Raw genomic sequence first — 17,703 nt, forward strand, 5'->3', positions numbered from 1 at the left:
AAGAGAGGAGGAAGAAGAATCCATCAGCACGAACATCATACTCCTCCTGATGAAGGACTCCAGATGCTGACACCACGTCATAACATCCCCTCATTGACAACACCAGTGTGAAAAAATTGACCTGAGGACCCAGAGAAGCATGAAGTTATACTAACACCAGGGAAAGGGATAGACAATTTAAATTGTATCATTCCTATAATTGTGACTTTTTCTGTATTCCTTGTTTTTCTATAAAAATTAGATCTAGACTAACAATTCTTCTTGAATTAGATTGTTAAGATTTTCATTATGCTAACAATAAACTTTTGGCTTCGCTTACCTGTATAAGGTGTGCTCATCTTTGTTCATGAACAAAGCAACAGGGTTGAGAAATTTATCTGCTTGAAGGAGGCTGTGAGAAGCTATGCAGGAGTATGCCTGATTGTTAGGTCTAGCAGCCTGCTTTGGGTAGGGAATAGCTTAATTTGTGTTGCTCCAACAGGTTTTGTCTAAAGAGGAAGCTGTGGTGTGAAGGAAGGATCTGATCAGGCTTTGTGTTCTGGCACAAATCTCTGAATGATGGAAACAATCACAGCCTGCAAATCCCTCTGTAATATGTGGGAAAGTAGTTTCCCAGGTGAATTTTTTTGTCAGTTCCAAAATTTTCAATGTGTTTCTTCGTGTATGTGTTACCAGAGCAGCAAGTGGATTCATATTTTTTCCTTTTCAGGTTTCTCTGGTTTACCTCACAAAAACACTTTTGAAAGGATATTCTGTTGTCCAGCTAATGTTCAAGTCATATTTTAGGCACTGTTTAACTGCATTTTATTGTCAATAATTTGTGGTGCACCATGCTAAAGTTGAACAGTGTTTGTGTTTAGCTAGAACTGCATAGCTTTGTGCTAATGAGATTTAGGTTTGATTGATGTACTCCTTTCCTGATAGTAAGACATATTGCTAACTAGATGATACAGATGCAAGGCATACTGTCTCCAGACAGCTTTTGTTTTCATTTTTGCTTTCAACATAATTTAAAACTTTTTTATTTCCCACCAGATATGTTGACTCCTTTTGATGTGTTTACTGGTTTGTTTGGGATTTTTTTTCTAATTTTTTTCGTTTTTTCTTTTCACTTGGTAAGGTAGATGAAATAGGGATAAAAAAATAGATTTCGTGTATTTTAAAGGCAAAGCCAAAGAGAGATCCTGTTGCCTGCACCAGAAGGGACAATCTTCATAGCCCCAAAGAGACAGAAGTCTTTTAAACCTACAGCAGTGTTCATCCTATGTCTGGAGTTACCAGTAGTTAACATTTCTCTTAGTTTCATTGTCACTGTGACTCCTAAAGAGTTAGAACCATGCTCCTAAATGGCTAGCATGATATTAAGCATTTTAGCATTTTAGCATTTGTTTTCTCCTTCCTGTGGGCCAGCACCTTCTTGGCCCTTATATAGACAAGAGAGAACTGCAAATTGCTCTGCAGGTTATGAGTCCATTTCTATCTCAATGGTCTAAGAAGAGGCAGACAATGAATATCCCAGCTGTAGGAACTTTGGCGTTATTGGTGAGGTTTGATCAATGGTCATTAAGTACATAAGTACATTGACCTGCCTCTCACAGTGACTAGGGTGGCTGTCCAAGAAGTAATGAACCATGGTGCAACAGGTGATAAAGCTGAACTTGTCCAAAATCTGGGGCTGCCTTATAGGTTTGGAGAAAGTTTGTATGGGACAAAGAGGATCTTTCAGAGCGGTGAGCAAACAGAAAGAAAAAGAGCATGGGGAGCTCAGGGTACAAAATTTAAAAGTTTACCAAAGTTTAGTGCAGCATCTGTTATTAAAGAGAGTTGAAATGGTTATTACATGAGATGATTTACATGAAGAAAAGTTAGATTGTTTTCTAGAAACAAAGCTAGACACAAACCTGCTTCTCAGAGAAATTCTGATGTGAATTTGAAAGTAACCACTGATTATTGTTAATTTTGGAGCAAATAATGAAATAATATTTTCCACTGTATCACAGAATCACAGAATATGCTGAGTTGGAAGGGGCCCAAAAGGATCATTGAGTCCATCCCCTGGCCCTGCACAGGACACCCCAAGAGTCACACCATGTGCTTGACAGTATCGTCCAAACACTTCTTGAACTCTACCAGGCTTGGTGCTGTGACCGCTTCCCTGGGGAGCCTGTTCCAGCACCCAACCACCCTCTTGGTGAAGAACCTCTTGCTGATATCCAGCCTAAACCTCACACAACTTCAGACTATTTCCTTGGTCCTATCACTGGTCACCACAGAGAAGAGATCAGTGGCTGTCCATCCTCTTCCCCTCACAAGGAAGTTGTAGACTGCAGTGAGATCTCCCAGGCTGAACAGACCAAGTGACCTCAGCCGCTCCTCATACGGCTTCCCCTCAAGGCCCTCACCATCCTCGTTGCTGTCCTTTGGACACTCTCCAATAGCTTAATATCTTTCTTATATTGTGGTGCCCAAAACCGCACACAGTATTCAAGGTAAGGCCTCACCAGTGCAGAGCAAAGCAGGACAATCACCTCCCTTGACCGGCTGACATGAAGACAGCTATACTTAACTGACAAAGAGGTGAGGTTTTTTGGTTAGAAGTAGTAGGATGGAATCACAATCTGAACATATAATCTGTTCTCCTCAATGCTAAGGCAGAATAAACTACAATTCTTTGTAAATACACTTGAGGAGAGTAAATTTTTGGAGAAGGAATACAATTATTTTAGTTAAAAGGTAATAGCAGCACTGAATGAATATTTTAAGTGAATCATAAATAACTGCATCTTGAAGTAGAGTTCAAGATGGTAGTGTGAGCAGAATGTTAGACATACTTTAGGATAAAGTTTGCTAAGCTTCGGAGGAGAAACCTCTAGGAATTCTTTTTTTTGAGCCTTGTCCTAGGCCAAATTTACTGAATTTTTGTCTATGTTGGGATATCTGAAGCTTCAAAGGCCCTCAAATCACTTTTTTATTATCATACTCCAGTTCTTCATAGCTTCTACCAGTTTCCCTATGAGCCACAGAGAAGCATTTTCTTTTTATGTAGAAGTACAGAACTTGATACAGTAATCCCAGTCTTCTCTTACTTAATAGTTGGAGAGCGGCAATATTTAAAGGTGGTGTGTAGCAGAAGTGCTGGTGTTTCTAACTACTTAATTCTCCAAGTGTCTGTTTGATGCCTACTGCTTGTGTTTAGAGCTAAAGCCACAAGAGTCAATCAAGAATATATTACTCCTTCATCAGATTAAGAGGAAGTTTATATTCCCCTGTAGTATCAATGGTGGCCTGCTATGGTCCGAAGGGGGGATGGGGCTGTGGCACAGCATGGGTTCAGGAGACAAGGTAGGGTGCAAGTAGAAGGCTTTATTGAGGCGTGCACAGGATTTTTTATCAGTTCAGGTGGGGAAAGGGCCAGAACATGGGGTGTCTCATGCCAGAGCATGAGACAGACAAACAGGGGAACAAATCGGGATAGGGGCACAGGCAAAGGGGGGAGGAACGTGGAAGGGGCGAATAGCAGCTGTCTCCTCTCTGCAGCTTCTTCAGCCAATCAGAGAAAGGAGCGGGGAAGCAGGGAGCAGGCAACTCGTGGCAAGACCAGGCATGTCCAGGCTGTGCACTGTGTAATGTGAATACAATGAAACCACATAATAACAGTAAAGTCCATATAATAAAGTCCTGTCAATTGCTGTATGTCTTTCTCCACACCTGGAACCTCTCCCATCCTGAATCTTGCTCCTTCACAGTGGCCTACTTGTTAAGGTCAACTGAGGCTTCCATGGCAGTTCGAGAGCTGGTCTGGTTGTGGTTAGGACCTTATACACAGTCTACTAGGGTTAATGAAGTTTTTCATATGGGGCACTGTAAATCACGTAACGTACTTATGATACTGGGGCTATGTGGACTTCCCAGACAACCAAATTCAGCCTAATAATTTTCTTGGAACATATTTGAACTTCCCTGCTGTCAGCCGATGAGAAAATTTTTCTGTGAGTATAAAGTGTTATGTTGTGTAGTTAGACTTGTTAATTTCTCATTTCTACAGGTTGAGCCATTACCAAAATACATTTTGTTATCCATCTTGAAAATATACTGCAATGGACCATGTGTGGCTGCAGGGACTCCTGTTACTGATGTGACATTTATCAATCTAATGGAAGCAAGTCTGCTGGAATTTAGTAGCAAATGGTGATTCTGTACTGAGAGTTCATAGGCAAGTGAGCTTTTCAGGGGGTTCCTTTAACTATTGTTTTATCAGAAATATTATTCAGTGAAGAATTTGGGCTACTAGTCAATTATAATATTTTTCTGCTTCTTTCAGTAAAAATAAGTGAAATAAGAGGGAAACTTGGAATATTAAAGTGAGTTGGATATAAAGAATTTCAGGAGAATCACAGGGGATTTGACTCCCTCAGAAGCAAAGGAACAGGAATGAAGGAAGCAAAGAGGACACACCAAATGTGTCTGTGGTTACATTTCTGTGTATAATCTATTATCAGTTTTGGAATACTGGTTTTCTGGGAAGGAGATGTAAAAATAAATCCAGTAAAGAGGAGACTGTGAGAAGTAGTTGACAATGAGAAGTGCTGACGCTTCCTTGTTTTCATTTTGCCACTGATGCAACTCTCTGAATTGCTAGTTAAGGCCAGCCCTTAGGATTTTATCAATGAAGCCAACACCTACAAAGCTTAATGAGATCCCATCAAGCTTAACAAGTTTTGAAATTCAGCCATCTTTAAGACTATACCCTGAAGTTTCTCTTTTATTTTCTCCTGCTCTCAGACATCTTCCCAATCAAAACCTGACAACAGCTGTACACATGTGACTTCAGTGGTCATCCAGGAAATTGTGTCTGTTTTAACCATTTAAAAGAGGAGTACTATTAATTTTCTGTTCATGTATGTTCTTAATTGCTTCACCGCCTACAGACATAGACCCACTTTTGCCAGAGAATGCATTTTCCAATGATGCATAGCAATCCCATAGCAAGATAAGGTATTGTCCTTGAATTCCCTAACTGAAATTTCATGAGGAAATTAGGTCAACAGAATGTAATTACCTGCACTGAAACCTCCTAAGGGCGCTGAGTAGTACAAATGAATGATTATTTGGATTTGCTTACAGAAGCAAAAAAATCAGAGAAAAAATTCAGTCTGAATAGCACAAAATGATTTCTTGTTTACCCTAAATTGAAATATGTTGTTGGTGCTAAGCTGTTCTTCATAGCTCATTATAAGAATTAAAATAACATAGATTTTATATTTTTTAACTAAAAATCAGCTCCCAAATTTAACATTGCCATTTACTCCAACAGCATCTGTAGAGGAAATTCCAGGCTGATCAGAGTGAACTCTCTGGGTTCACTTCCCTCAGAACATAAAGTCCCTTTTGTACCACAGGGGTTTCTTAGAGTGCTCTTCCAGGAGGTGACTAATGCAGCTTCGGTTACTTTTTATCTATGAGGGAGCGGATCCTTGCCTATTTTTCTGGTCAGATCCACTGTCTTTCAGAATGGGAACTGAACTGGTTGTTGTAGCTATTCTGTTCAGCTTAAAGGCTCTGAAGATTCAATATGTTTCATCCATGAAAAAAAATCCCAAACCACCAAAACCCAAAAACAAATAAAAATTTAGTCCTAGTTCTGGTCACCCACACTGTAAAGAAGTTCTTTCTATATTCAGGTGGAGCTTTCTGTGCATCAGTTTCTGCCCATTGCTTCTTGTTCTATTGCCTTGCACCACCAAGAAGTGCCTGGGTCCATCCTCCTGACACGCTCCCTTCAGATACTTACAGGCATTGATGAGGGCCCCTCTCAGTGTTTCCTAGATGCTGAAGAAGCCCAACTCTCTCAGCCTGTTCTTGTTAGAGAAATGCTTGAGTCCCCTGTCTCCAGTCCTGTAATCTAAGAGAGTTCTTTGTGCCCAACACCGAGTTATGCAAGGTATGGCTAAATCCACACACCTCTGTCTCTTCTTCAGAGAGCCAGATATTCCACTGGCTGGCCCGGTGATGCTTGAGTGAAGGTTGGGTCATAACGAGATTTGGCACAAGGGAGTAGAAGGCTTCCTGATATAAGCAGCTGAACAAGGAATGCAGAGTTATGATTATGGACTTCTCTGAACTTTCTCTTTTTTACATGTTTAAGTCAGATTTTTTAATCTGGTTCTTGGCCTTTTCTCTTTAAGTGCCCATATATAAAAGATGATCACTGCAGTTCTCATCTTTGGTGTTATTGGGTGATTAGATACATCATAAAGTCAGCTGCATATATTTTCCTATTGGAGTTGACACCAATAAGGAGTTGAACTTGGCTCAGCATGTGCTCTGCTCTTTCATGTAATTTTTGAAATGTAACCATGGCTAAAAGTATAAATAACACTTTAAAAAGCCCTGTGAAATTCAGCTTAAGAGTGGGATACAGTTCACATACTTAGTACACTGTAGTGCTGTTAACCTGTTGTTATAGAAAATGCATTGTGGGAGTTTAATGGAATTCTTGTATTCTTTTCAAATTTCGCAGAACCCGAAGATCTCATTGAATTTCCAGTGCCATCCATCTACAGAATTGCTTAGCGAGACATTCTAAACTTATTCTTCTTTTTCTACAGGCTGCCTTTCTGAAGACAATGACCACTTTTTGGCAATTCATCAGCGAAAGAGTGGAAAACCTGTGTTTATTTATCACCATGTGCAGAGTGTGGAGAAAAGTCTGGATACAAACAGTTATAAGGATTCCAAGAAAAATTTTCATTCTTCTTCCCACACCAAAATAAGCAAGTTGCACCCTGCAATAGTAGTTAAATCAGCCTTTCCCAGATCTGTTTATGACCCATCCCTCAATCTGTTAGCAATGACTGGTCAAGATTTGGAAGTGGAGAATCTCCCGATTCCTACAACGAATGTGATTATTGTGGTAAGTGACTTTTTCTGGGTTCTGGAGGAGGATTTTTTGTGAATAAATATGCCTGTAGATAAATATAGACAGATTGTAATTTTAGGTATCCAGATTTTGTATTCCACTGCCTGACTGATAATCTAAATCTAAATAATGACCACATGTCTTGAATTTCTTCCATACTAGTGGAATTTACATTCATATAAGCTCACTCTGATCAACAAGCAATCTGAAGAATCAGTGCAGAATATAGCTTCTCTGTAGCTAAAGAACTTACCTTTGCCTCCAATGCTGTTAATCCTCTTGTCTTGCCTGATGTTTGCATCACTTTTGCTGGATGGGCTTTATACTCATTCTGCATAGGGCACAAGTATATGTACTTCAGGGAACAATACTACAAATGACAGGGAGACTTTAAAAGAGTCACAAAGAGACACAAAGTTTTTATTCACTTCTGTTTCTCTGGTAAATCCATCATTAGGCTTACATAGTGGTTTGAAAAAAAGCTTATTTCTTGCTAAGAATAAGAACTGTGTTTTTGTTGGTTTAAGCCATATATCCTTCTTCTGGGACATATGGACTGGGGACCCTCCTCTGTCAGTTAACTCTGTATATGATCTTTCATATTCTCAAAAATGTGGTGGCAGTGCTCCCTCCTGGAAAGAAGGGCATGTCAGTTTAATGGTGTACCGGTGCCACCCTGCTGCATCCTCACCCTTGAGGCCAGTGGAGCAGCCTACTGTCAGTAGAGCTGTCCTCTGTGGGGTGCACAGCACAGTCTGTATGTGTTCTGCATGGACACTGCTCTGCCTCATGCTGGTGCATAGTCAGCCCTACTTGATTATGCAGATGAGATTGGGCTCATCTTTCTCCTTCCTGGAGAGAAGAAGAGCCACTCATGATGGCTCATGCACTCATTAGGGTGAACTAATAAAGATTAAACTGAACCTTGTAGATTGCTCTGTACAGAGGCAAATGCTAGATTAAAAGAGAATGGCCTATACAAACAAAGAAAAAAGAGAGAGCATAGAACACTAGGGCATTAAGTGTTTCAGAATCCTGTATGAGTTCCCCATACTGTACTCTAGAGATTTGCCCTCATGAATGCACTAAATACAAGAAAGACTAGTGACAATGAAAAGAATAATGAGGGAAAAAAGAAAGTAGTAATTTTATTAGTCTAATGATAAAGTTAGTATAAATATGTTAGTATATTTAAGTGCTATAATATAAAGTATAAAGTATAATTATAAAGTACTATCAGGGAACTAGGCTCAAAAAGCTATGCTCTGGACTTGTTGCATCCCATATGAATGAGACCTCCTTATTTGAGTTTAAATAAGTTAGTCCATCGTTAGTGGACTAGATTCAGTTGTGTGAAAGTGTCCATATCAGAGCAAAATAAGGCACTGACGACTTTGCAAACTGCAAACAGACTCCCAGTACTGAATGGTACTGATCGGGATGAGAAGATGCCAAAGAAGCTGGATACATCTATGCCCCGAAGCTAGGCTAAGCCAGCAGGGCCAACTCCATAGTGAAGGTACCTGCTCTCTTCTTCCCATAGCAAGCATTATTTCAGCTCCTGTGAAGGTGAAACCTTTCTATTAGTGCAAGGAACTCAGAATATGCATGGCCATTCATTTTTTTCATTATATGACATTCCTACCTATGACCTGTTATTTGAGTAGAGTTTTGCACACTTTTGGAGGCCTGCAGTTCTCAACTTACAGTGGAAGAATCATGCAAAATATTCTTGGGCTACACTGATTTTAGCTGACTGGCTCTGTGCCTGCATTAAAAGCTAAATGAGGCAGATTTCCAATTGGCACATAAAGTCACATAAAAAAGGTCTATTAAATCTATATTAAGTTCTCATTAAGTGACTTCAGTATGAAGCTTTGCTACTCCATTTCTAGGATGGAGCTGCTGCTCTAAAGCCTTCTGTTCTGGTTGAGAACCGTATGTGCTTTAAGGGGAGTATAGCAGCATGAGCTAATCATGACATGAAAGCTGTTTATTGCTTAGGATCTTCAGCTATCTCTGGATGTACTAAAGGACAGTGGTTTTAGTTTGTTTTTAATGTCATCCTTTCAGAAAAAGTCTTTGGGGAAGCCTATGTTTAAAGCCAAAATGCTGAGACTCAGACAGTGATTGGACTATCTTACCATCAGAAATTCTGAAGGTGTCTTCCTTAAAAGGGCAGCTGTCCCACAGCATGATGGTTGCCATCATCCAAGTGCAGACATGCTCCTTCCACATTTCTATATTTCAAAATTTTGTTTCTTCTTCTTGAATGTCACCTGAAGAAGATTGTGATGTTAATGTCATTGCCAAGAGAATCTGTTTTGTTTTGAATTGCTCATATATCGCTCCCTCTTTTTTTTTTTTTTTAATTAGCACTTACTGCTTGTTGCTTTTTGGTTTTTATCATGTAGGGCAAGAGTCAACATTTGTTGTTTTGCCCTGGCTGACCCTATTTGTTCCAGCCTTTAGCAGTGTTGTTGGTTACTCAACTTGAAAGGGCAATTACTAGTGTTATTGCTTCCTATAATCCAGTTACATGACAGGTGCACACTAGGATTTCGTATGAAAGCCAGCAACTTTTTTTTTTTTTTAAAATAAATCAATACTCTGTTGGTTCTGCAAAGGGGAGGAAACTAAATTCAATCTAATTTCAGTGACTCAAGATCCATTTCTTCATGATAAAGGTGGAAAGGTAAGGTGAATGGATCCTAATGTAGAACTATTACAAGATCACATTTTGTGCTAAGGACTAAACTATCTGACAAAAAAATGTTGCCAATGCACAGCAGAGTGCATGAAGCCAAGAACTCTCCAGGTATTCTGTCAAAAAGGGGTGTTTTGTGACTAACAATAAAGAATGCATGTTAAGAAGTAATTTTACTGAAACTGGGGAAATTGTAGTGCTTGTTTGCCTAAGGGAGGAGGAAGAAGGATTTATTTTCTGGGAGTGAGTTTTATTTTAATAGAGGCTTTCCATCTCATTACCTAGTATTAAGTTCCTGTTGTTTGTTTTTGTGCGTGTGTTCAGTTCAACTAGTTTGTTGAGGGAAGTGAGCACAATTCAGAGCTCTTAGAAGCATTTTGACTGTTCTATAAATACCTTAGCGCTTACCCATATGTTCTGTTTAACTGTCTCTCTACATGATGTAAGACCAACTCATCTGAAAATTGCTTGGATAACATACAGAATTACATAATCCTTTTGTAATACTTGAGAGTTGTCTATTTGTAAGCTTTTATTTTGGATCTCAGAAACTATGTACTCACTGAACATATTAGAGAGTTATTAGTGCAATGAACAAGTTCTCCAAATGTTTATTTGTGTTTATGCCAAGTCTTTCCAATATCGAATGTGAGTACACCAAGATGAAGACAGTTCATGGAAACTGGAAATACAGTGTGGATAACCATTTATGATAGAAAATGCTGTCTAACATACTTATTAAAAAACTGAAAGACATACATACATATATGTAGTTAGGGCTGAACTTGGGAGAAAAGCAGAAGGACTTGTAGTAAAGGTTACAGCTCAGATTGGGTCTAAAGTCTCATGGAGATGTTAAAGCATCATCCCTTGTAACCTGTCTAAAATCTCTCTCAGGCACGCAGGTGTATTGTACCAAGATTGGACCAAGCTACTCACATGCTTTTTTCACTTGTATCCTGTGAAATATTTCAGAAATATGACGGTAATGAACTTGCTCAATATATCGAGATTTTCCCTTTCACACCTTACTCTTACTGTACTCCTTCTTGTATAAACGTGAAAATCTGTCTCATTTTCTGTTGCTCAGAAAGGTCACAGCACTGTGCTGTAGCCTAAAATTCAGTGCATCTCTTCAGTTTTTTTGATTTACATGAGTGTTACTGAACTGAATTGATTTAATTAGTTTCTTTCAGCAAATATCAACAGGACATAAGATTCACAGAGAGCCACACAGAGCTTCTCTTTGCCTTTTCCATGGCATTTTATGTAAGGCTGAATGCCTGAGAGCTATAGCTTTCCCATACCATTGCATCTATTTTGTCACCAATGTTTGAACTATTTACCTTCTGAAGAGCACAAAGAAGAACTTCAGGTGCTAGTGCTTTGAGAGAGGATTCAGTGGAAGAGTAAAGCATGCAAATGTATGTATCTACAAGTAGATATTCATGTGTGAACTAGGTATTCAAGCTTCAGTATAGATGATGAAAATCTACTCTGTTGGTCATCTATTAAGCTATCTAGCATGTTTCTGAACACTTTCTGGATAACTAGGGAGTTAATATAGGTCAGACACCATATCCAGTAGGCAGACTACATGTGATCCTCCTATTCTGGAGATTAGTACTGACATGGGCCATTTCCACCTCAGTTTTCTGACAGCCAGATAACAGTACCAGATGCATTTAATCTACTTGTACAATCTACTAGTACAATGCCCGCTTCAGGATGAGTTCCCTAATTTCAAGAGACTGTAGTGACAAGATTTCTATTGATGATAGTAGGTGCTTAAGCACCAACTGCACACTGACTACTTTACCTATTTATATATATTAAACATACATGCAGACATGTATGTTTAGTGACATCTTAATCTGGAGCTGATCCCAGCTTAAACAACACATTTTATGGTGAAATAATGTGAAAATCCTTTCCAAATCTAGGCAAAGTTCAAGTAGGTGGGCTGCTTCAAGGTGGCTTCGAGTGCGTGAAAACCACGTGGCTGTGAAACCACAGCAGAACTGCTTTTACACTTATGTCAGACTGATCCTGAAAGTACTGCTATATCCTCTTATATAACTTTCCTCATACTACAAACTCAGAAAAGATACATCTTTTGCTTGCTTGCTGACATGGCCTTCCATTCCCTGTATGCTGATGCATCTGGTTTAATTACCAGTGTCAAAGCCCAGAATTCATCTATATTATTTGTTCCTAAATTTTATTTCTTTATTCCCACAGTTCTTTTCTGCTGGAAATGTCTGTTTTTCTAATTCTTTGTTCTTTCTGTGAAGCCATGGCTTCCATGTGGAATGTTGTCTCTAAGTTCATCTAGGTACACACAGAACATCCACTTGCTTCTTCCTTTAGATCAGCAAAACAATAGGAACCACACTACAACATACACTTTCTTCTGAACATTGAAATTCCCTCTAGTGAATGGTTTTGTTGGACTGCCATAAGGAGAACTCTATGAATAGGGCTTGATAGAAAGGTGAAGGCAACCAATCCTTCCAATCATTTTCAGTCCAAAAAATGTTTTACCTCTAGCTATATCTTTTGTGGAGACATTCAATACAGTTTTCTTTTCACAAAAATGGAACAATGTCTGTGGAATTTCTTAAAATGAAAAATGCATATTTCTTCTCACTGGCAGTTTGACAATACAAGATACCCTCTTTTTCAAGGCTAAGTAACAGAGTTTTACTGAATGAGAGGAGTAGGAAGTGAGAGAGCTCTTGAGTCACAGCATCAAGCTGCATGTGATCTTTCTGTGTGCCAGAAGGTAAATGACCTTCTGAGAATCCCAAGAAGAGAAGATGCTCTGATAATGTTTTTTCACTTAACAACATGCTCCAGTTTTCCCCAGCTGTCCACTCCACTGACTGACTGTTTTTCCAGAATCTCTCACTATTCTTTTCTCTGATGCTGAATACCATGCCTTGATATAAGATGAAATCTCTTCCTTTCTTCAGTTTTCTTTGGTAGGAACTCTTCCATCTTTCAAATACTGTCAGCCTCTGCTAGCTCAGCATCCAACCAGTTAAGTGTCCCAGTAAGGCCATGGTGAACATTCTGTAAAAGTGTGTTTAAATGTTACAGTTTCAGTCTGATAGATGTGCATAGAAGTCTGTGAGAAACGCTGATAGCTGAGAGCGATTCATTAGACCAGAAATTTAGGACTGCTTTTAGGAGACCACAGACTAAAAGTCATTCTTCATTTGGAAGGGAGGAGGAATGGATAAGACTGGGGATGTTCTTACAAAAGAAGAGGCACGTTTTCTGAAGCAAGTGATTTGTTGTTGCTCATGTACATTTTGCCTTGCCTCATGTGTTGCATGATATGTTATACTATACTATGCTTAATTTGGAACTTATTCAAAATGGCAGTTTTATCAGCCCTGTACAGTAATGTCCTAATTTTCACTGGTATAGGTGTAGACATATGCCTATGTAGTTCTATTTCTAGATGTAATTATACTATACTGCAATAATAAAAGTGACTAAGGACCTGCTATTTGAATACTGTGCCTGAACCTGGGGTCTCAGCCTCGAGTCTATCAAATTCTGACTCCAAAAACCATTTACCTTCTGGTGCATGGTAAGATCACACACAGCTTGGTGCTGGAACTCAGAAGGCTCTTTGCATCCTCCTCCTCCCAGCCAGTAGAAGTACCCTAAGCTCACTCCCTCTGTAGGTCTTGTGAAGAGGTGGTCAAAGTACTTTTGAAAGTATATTAAACTAAAACAATGGGTTGAGAATAAGGCAAAAAGTATGAGTGAACAAGTATTTATGAACAAGTAGTCCATAAATGACAGGTCAAACAGAGCTGGGGCAAACAGCCAAACTATCTATGAAACATAACAAAAAGTCAGATGTCCCATTTTGTCACTGAACATCTGTTATTGCCAGCCTAAGAGAGGAATTGGCACTGGGCCAGGCCAAGGACATAAATAGAAATCATGTCTCTGCAGTGACTTCTCAAGGGAACGTTCTGAGAAGTAAGATCTCAGAATCCAGTAAGGTGTCAAGTGTGTCTCTCTCCATTTCCAGGTCACATGTTTGACGGATGCTTGGAACAACAGAGGACAAGTGCCGTGCTAATAGGGTTTAGTAAAGACAGTGAAGTTTTAAGATGTTATTATAATTACAGTGCTGAATTGTTCACAAGCTCTATATGTTAATCACACCTTTTAATAGTGGGCAGTATCAGTCAATACCGTGTGATTGTTATAATCACTGTTGTACCCCTTTACACTTTACATTGTGACCCCTCGTATCGGGTCTTCACAGTATTTGGCTTCTAGTCTCAAGTGCACCTTCTAGTAAGAGATTGATGCTCACCATTATATTACTCCATAAATAATTATACTTGACATAACATATCTGCAGCAAGCCTTGCAAATAGACCTAAGTAGCCTGCAGCTCTGTCATTCTGGATTTTGTTTGCACAAAGAAATCTAGAGTCTGCATTAGTTGGCCTCATTTGCTTTCTGCTTCCTTCTGTGCACTTCAACAGGGATAATTGCATGCTGAACCATTATCATGGTATTGTGTTTGCTGTCAGTCTTTGTGGAAAGCAGGAACGGTTGCATTAGGTTGTAACATGCACTAAAACCTCCTTAAGGCACTTTTTTATCATCTGACTTGCGAAATGGTAAAAGAATGTTAGTGGGATACTCAGCAGTCCGGTGCTTTGATTGATTTTCTTACTGCTGGCAACTTCGGGGTTACTTTTGTAGCATTCAGTGGGATGCCAGGCTTGCACAAAAGCTAGTCATACCTTTCACAAATTGCCCCGATCCTCCTCAGTTACAAAGTATTTGTTTTCCTGCATTTTTCATTGAAGGGGAGAGGTTTCTTGAAGCAATTTAGTTTTCTTCATAAGCTTGACTGTTTAAATGAAAACTGGATTTCAGGAGCAGGTATGTTATATGTTTTTAAGCTAAGGCCTAAAGTTTCATTGACAGTTAACATTGTGCAGTTCATCTTTAAAGAAGGTGTCAGTTGTTCCATATTTCTTTAAGCTGTGTATTCATATAACTAGCCAGTCCCAGCTATAAATTAAATAATTTTGTGTAGCAGAACAGAATCTGCTCATGTTTTTTCATTCTTCAAATATTTGAGTTTTGTCCTCCAGGAAAATCTTTATTAATTGATAATTTATTTTTATTTTTTAAACGGAGATTTTCCATAAAATTAGATTTAATTTAGATACAGTTGCAGCCAAATCAAATATCTTCACTGTTGCTTAAGCATTTTCAAGATTTCTTAGAGCTTTGGGGGAACTGAAATGTGAAAGAAAGGCTGTATACCCAAATGTGGGAGACCTGGCTCGAAGACTTGCTCTAAAGGAGGTACAGAAAACTGAATTTGAGGTTTTTCTCATTTCATATGGTCTAGTCACTGAGCTCCACTTATCTCATACTCACAGATGAAATGATTTGTTTGACCCAAACCACATTGTTTCAGCTAACTGAAAATTTTGAGAAGTATTGATCTGAAAATTTTGAGAAGTATTGATCTTGGGCTGATTCAGTACAAATTTTTTGTATGTGTTTTGAATGGGTCTCCAAAAGAGGGAGAAAAACCTCACAAACAAACATGAGGCCCCCCTGCTGTCTCCTTGTTTCTTATGTGGCCCCATTTATTCCTCTGATTGAAATAGACTTCTGTACTATTTCTGTGCCATGCTCTACTGAATTGCAGAAGAAAAGACGCAGAAGCTCTTTGGCAGTGTCCAAACTGCCTTTTCGGTGTTTCAGCATTTGGTTTCAGAGGTAGCCTTGGATTCCTCACTGTTTGAAATTGCACCAACTCCGTTACTCTAAACAGCACAGACAGGCTTGTATTTCAGTGGAAGTTCAGGATATTGCTATACCTTCATCAGTGTTCTCTTTTCCTTTTACAAGTGAGTGGAAACCTATTACTGCTTAAATTTGACTAAGGAAGGGGAAAGTTTCCTGGCATGCAGAGTTACAGGCACCATCACTAGAATCACACATGCTTGATGTTCAAAATTATAAATGAACTAAATGGCCATACTGGGATCATGAGATCCACCAATAAAAATCAGTGACTACTTCCCACAATAAATCTATGCGTTGTATTAATAATGTTTAGGAGTAAAGAATGAAGAAGCACTTTTTTGTCTTCTTAAAAATTCTTTTAGCACCCTCAGAGAGCTATCTCTGTGAAAACCCAAGTCCCCTGCAGTAGCATTTAAAAGGCAGATAAAGGGAACTCAGATAAAAAGACAGCAAGACAGCATGTGTTTCCTTATCAGTCAATGTTTTGTTGGATCTGGCAGTTCAGCCTCTGGAATAATCTTTTTGGTTCTTCACTTCTGACATTGTTGTTAGGAAAAGTGACAGCTTCTATAAAGTTCCTTAATAGATGGTTTGTAATGTGTTCCTGTATGTAACCCATTAAATAATAAGCCTTATGAAAATTGCTTTTGAAAAAGAAAAATGTTTTTTATATCATCATGACATTCATATGCGATATATTTAAAACACAGTGAGATTTTTGAATCAGCCAAACAATATTAGGGAACAGAAGATGATCTTCTGAACACTCTTTTTAAAATACTTCATAGATCTAGTATTACTGCATTTTGGCATCCCTTTTGCAAAAAATAAATATTGAATTCTGAAATTAAATGCACAGGTTCAGAGGATATTGAAGTTTGAATGTGATAGCATAGCTCTCAAGTGAATGATGTTTTTTCAGTCACCTCAGTATCAAAATGGTTCATGGAAAGAGGAATAACCCAAGGAGGTAAGCAGAGAGGTACAAATTCTTTGTCTTTGTTCTTGTTGCTAAAAGCATTTAAGTGATTTTTTTACTGTCCTTCCTTTGAAGGTCAGACATGACTGACAATTTGTAATGGAGCTAATTCTTACTTGGCTCTATACCACAATAAACTGGTGGAAAATACTTTTAGTGGATAGACTGCTTTAAATTGAGTATATGGTAGAAGCATCATGAAAGAGTTGGGGATATATATCAAGACTGCTAATATAATACTGTTTAATAGAGTAGGAAAGTGGTTGACTACATATGTTATATCAATGTTTATGTAAACATGAACTGAAACAAATTTACATTTCAGCCTTTATTAGCTGTCGGAGAATAATAGTGGAATGTCTGCTTTGTACAAATTTGGCTGAGATTACACATTCTCCTTGGGAATGGTCATTGTGTAATAAACTGTAGTATAGAAATCAATGATCATATAAATCAAGATTTTTATCATATGCTAAAGCAAACTTTGCTTGATTTACAAAATGTTATTTATTAAATTGAATTTAATTTTTTTACTAATTTTTCCACTGGTGTTTTCAGAATAAGAAGTTATCTTTTTGCTGGTACAAGATTACTAGTAATCTTGGGGTTTTTTTTGAAAACACACTTAAATAAATAAGGATCACTCCTTTTACAGGCCTATGGTGTTCTGGTAACACTTACAGCTTTCTGCACTGTTTAGCCAAATTGCTGATGTGCTTTCTTTGTGCAACACATGATATGTTGTCTAATTAAGAACACAACTCTAGAGGCTAATCTTTACAAATGGATATGATATTTCAAATTAATGAAAAAATAATTTCACATTATAACAGTTTATTTTCAGGTACTGTAACATGTAATTTTGTAGTGGTACAGTCTTCAGAGCTGACAGGTCATTAAAACAAAAATGTTTGGGGTTAGTTGAAGAATGACCTTAAGTACTCTTAGAGCCTTTTTATTCTTTAGGCAAAGTAAAGCTGAAACAATATAGAAATTATATTCCTTATCTTGAGGTGATGACGAAAAATAGAGATGAAGCAGACCTTGTCCCTGTATCAGTTTGGCCTGGCTCTCTTGCCAAGTCCAAGCTGTCCCCTTCCCTCTCCTGCTCTTTCAAGTGAGGGAAAAAAAACGAATCACAGAAAAGCCGAAAGAAGCCCAAAGGAAAATGGGATTATATAAAAAATATATATTTACATATATTTACAGTTATATATACAATTTGAATATATTGTACACACGATAGGGAGCTCCCGAGGGGAAAAAAGGGAAAAGGGAGGGGGAAAC

General features: G+C 38.4%; 1 protein-coding gene across 2 annotated transcripts in view; it reads left to right on the forward strand.

Annotated features, from left to right (window-relative positions):
- The first annotated feature begins 6,616 nt into the window (after positions 1 to 6,616).
- PTPRR (protein tyrosine phosphatase receptor type R) overlaps positions 6,617 to 17,703 on the forward strand; it is a 136,155-nt gene continuing 125,068 nt past the window's right edge. The window contains exon 1 of one of the 2 annotated variants that reach the window (XM_029963635.1): positions 6,617 to 6,913. In XM_029963635.1, coding sequence (XP_029819495.1) covers positions 6,851 to 6,913 — 63 coding nt within the window. In that variant the 5' untranslated portion in view covers positions 6,617 to 6,850. Of the gene's footprint in view, positions 6,914 to 8,340; positions 8,439 to 17,703 lie in introns of those variants that run through there. The other variant, XM_018080836.1, reaches the window with a different exon arrangement.

The sequence above is a fragment of the Manacus vitellinus genome, unplaced genomic scaffold, assembly GCF_001715985.3.
Source record: "Manacus vitellinus isolate BGI_N305 unplaced genomic scaffold, ASM171598v3 scaffold_5_pilon, whole genome shotgun sequence".
NCBI classification, from domain to species: Eukaryota; Metazoa; Chordata; class Aves; order Passeriformes; family Pipridae; genus Manacus; species Manacus vitellinus.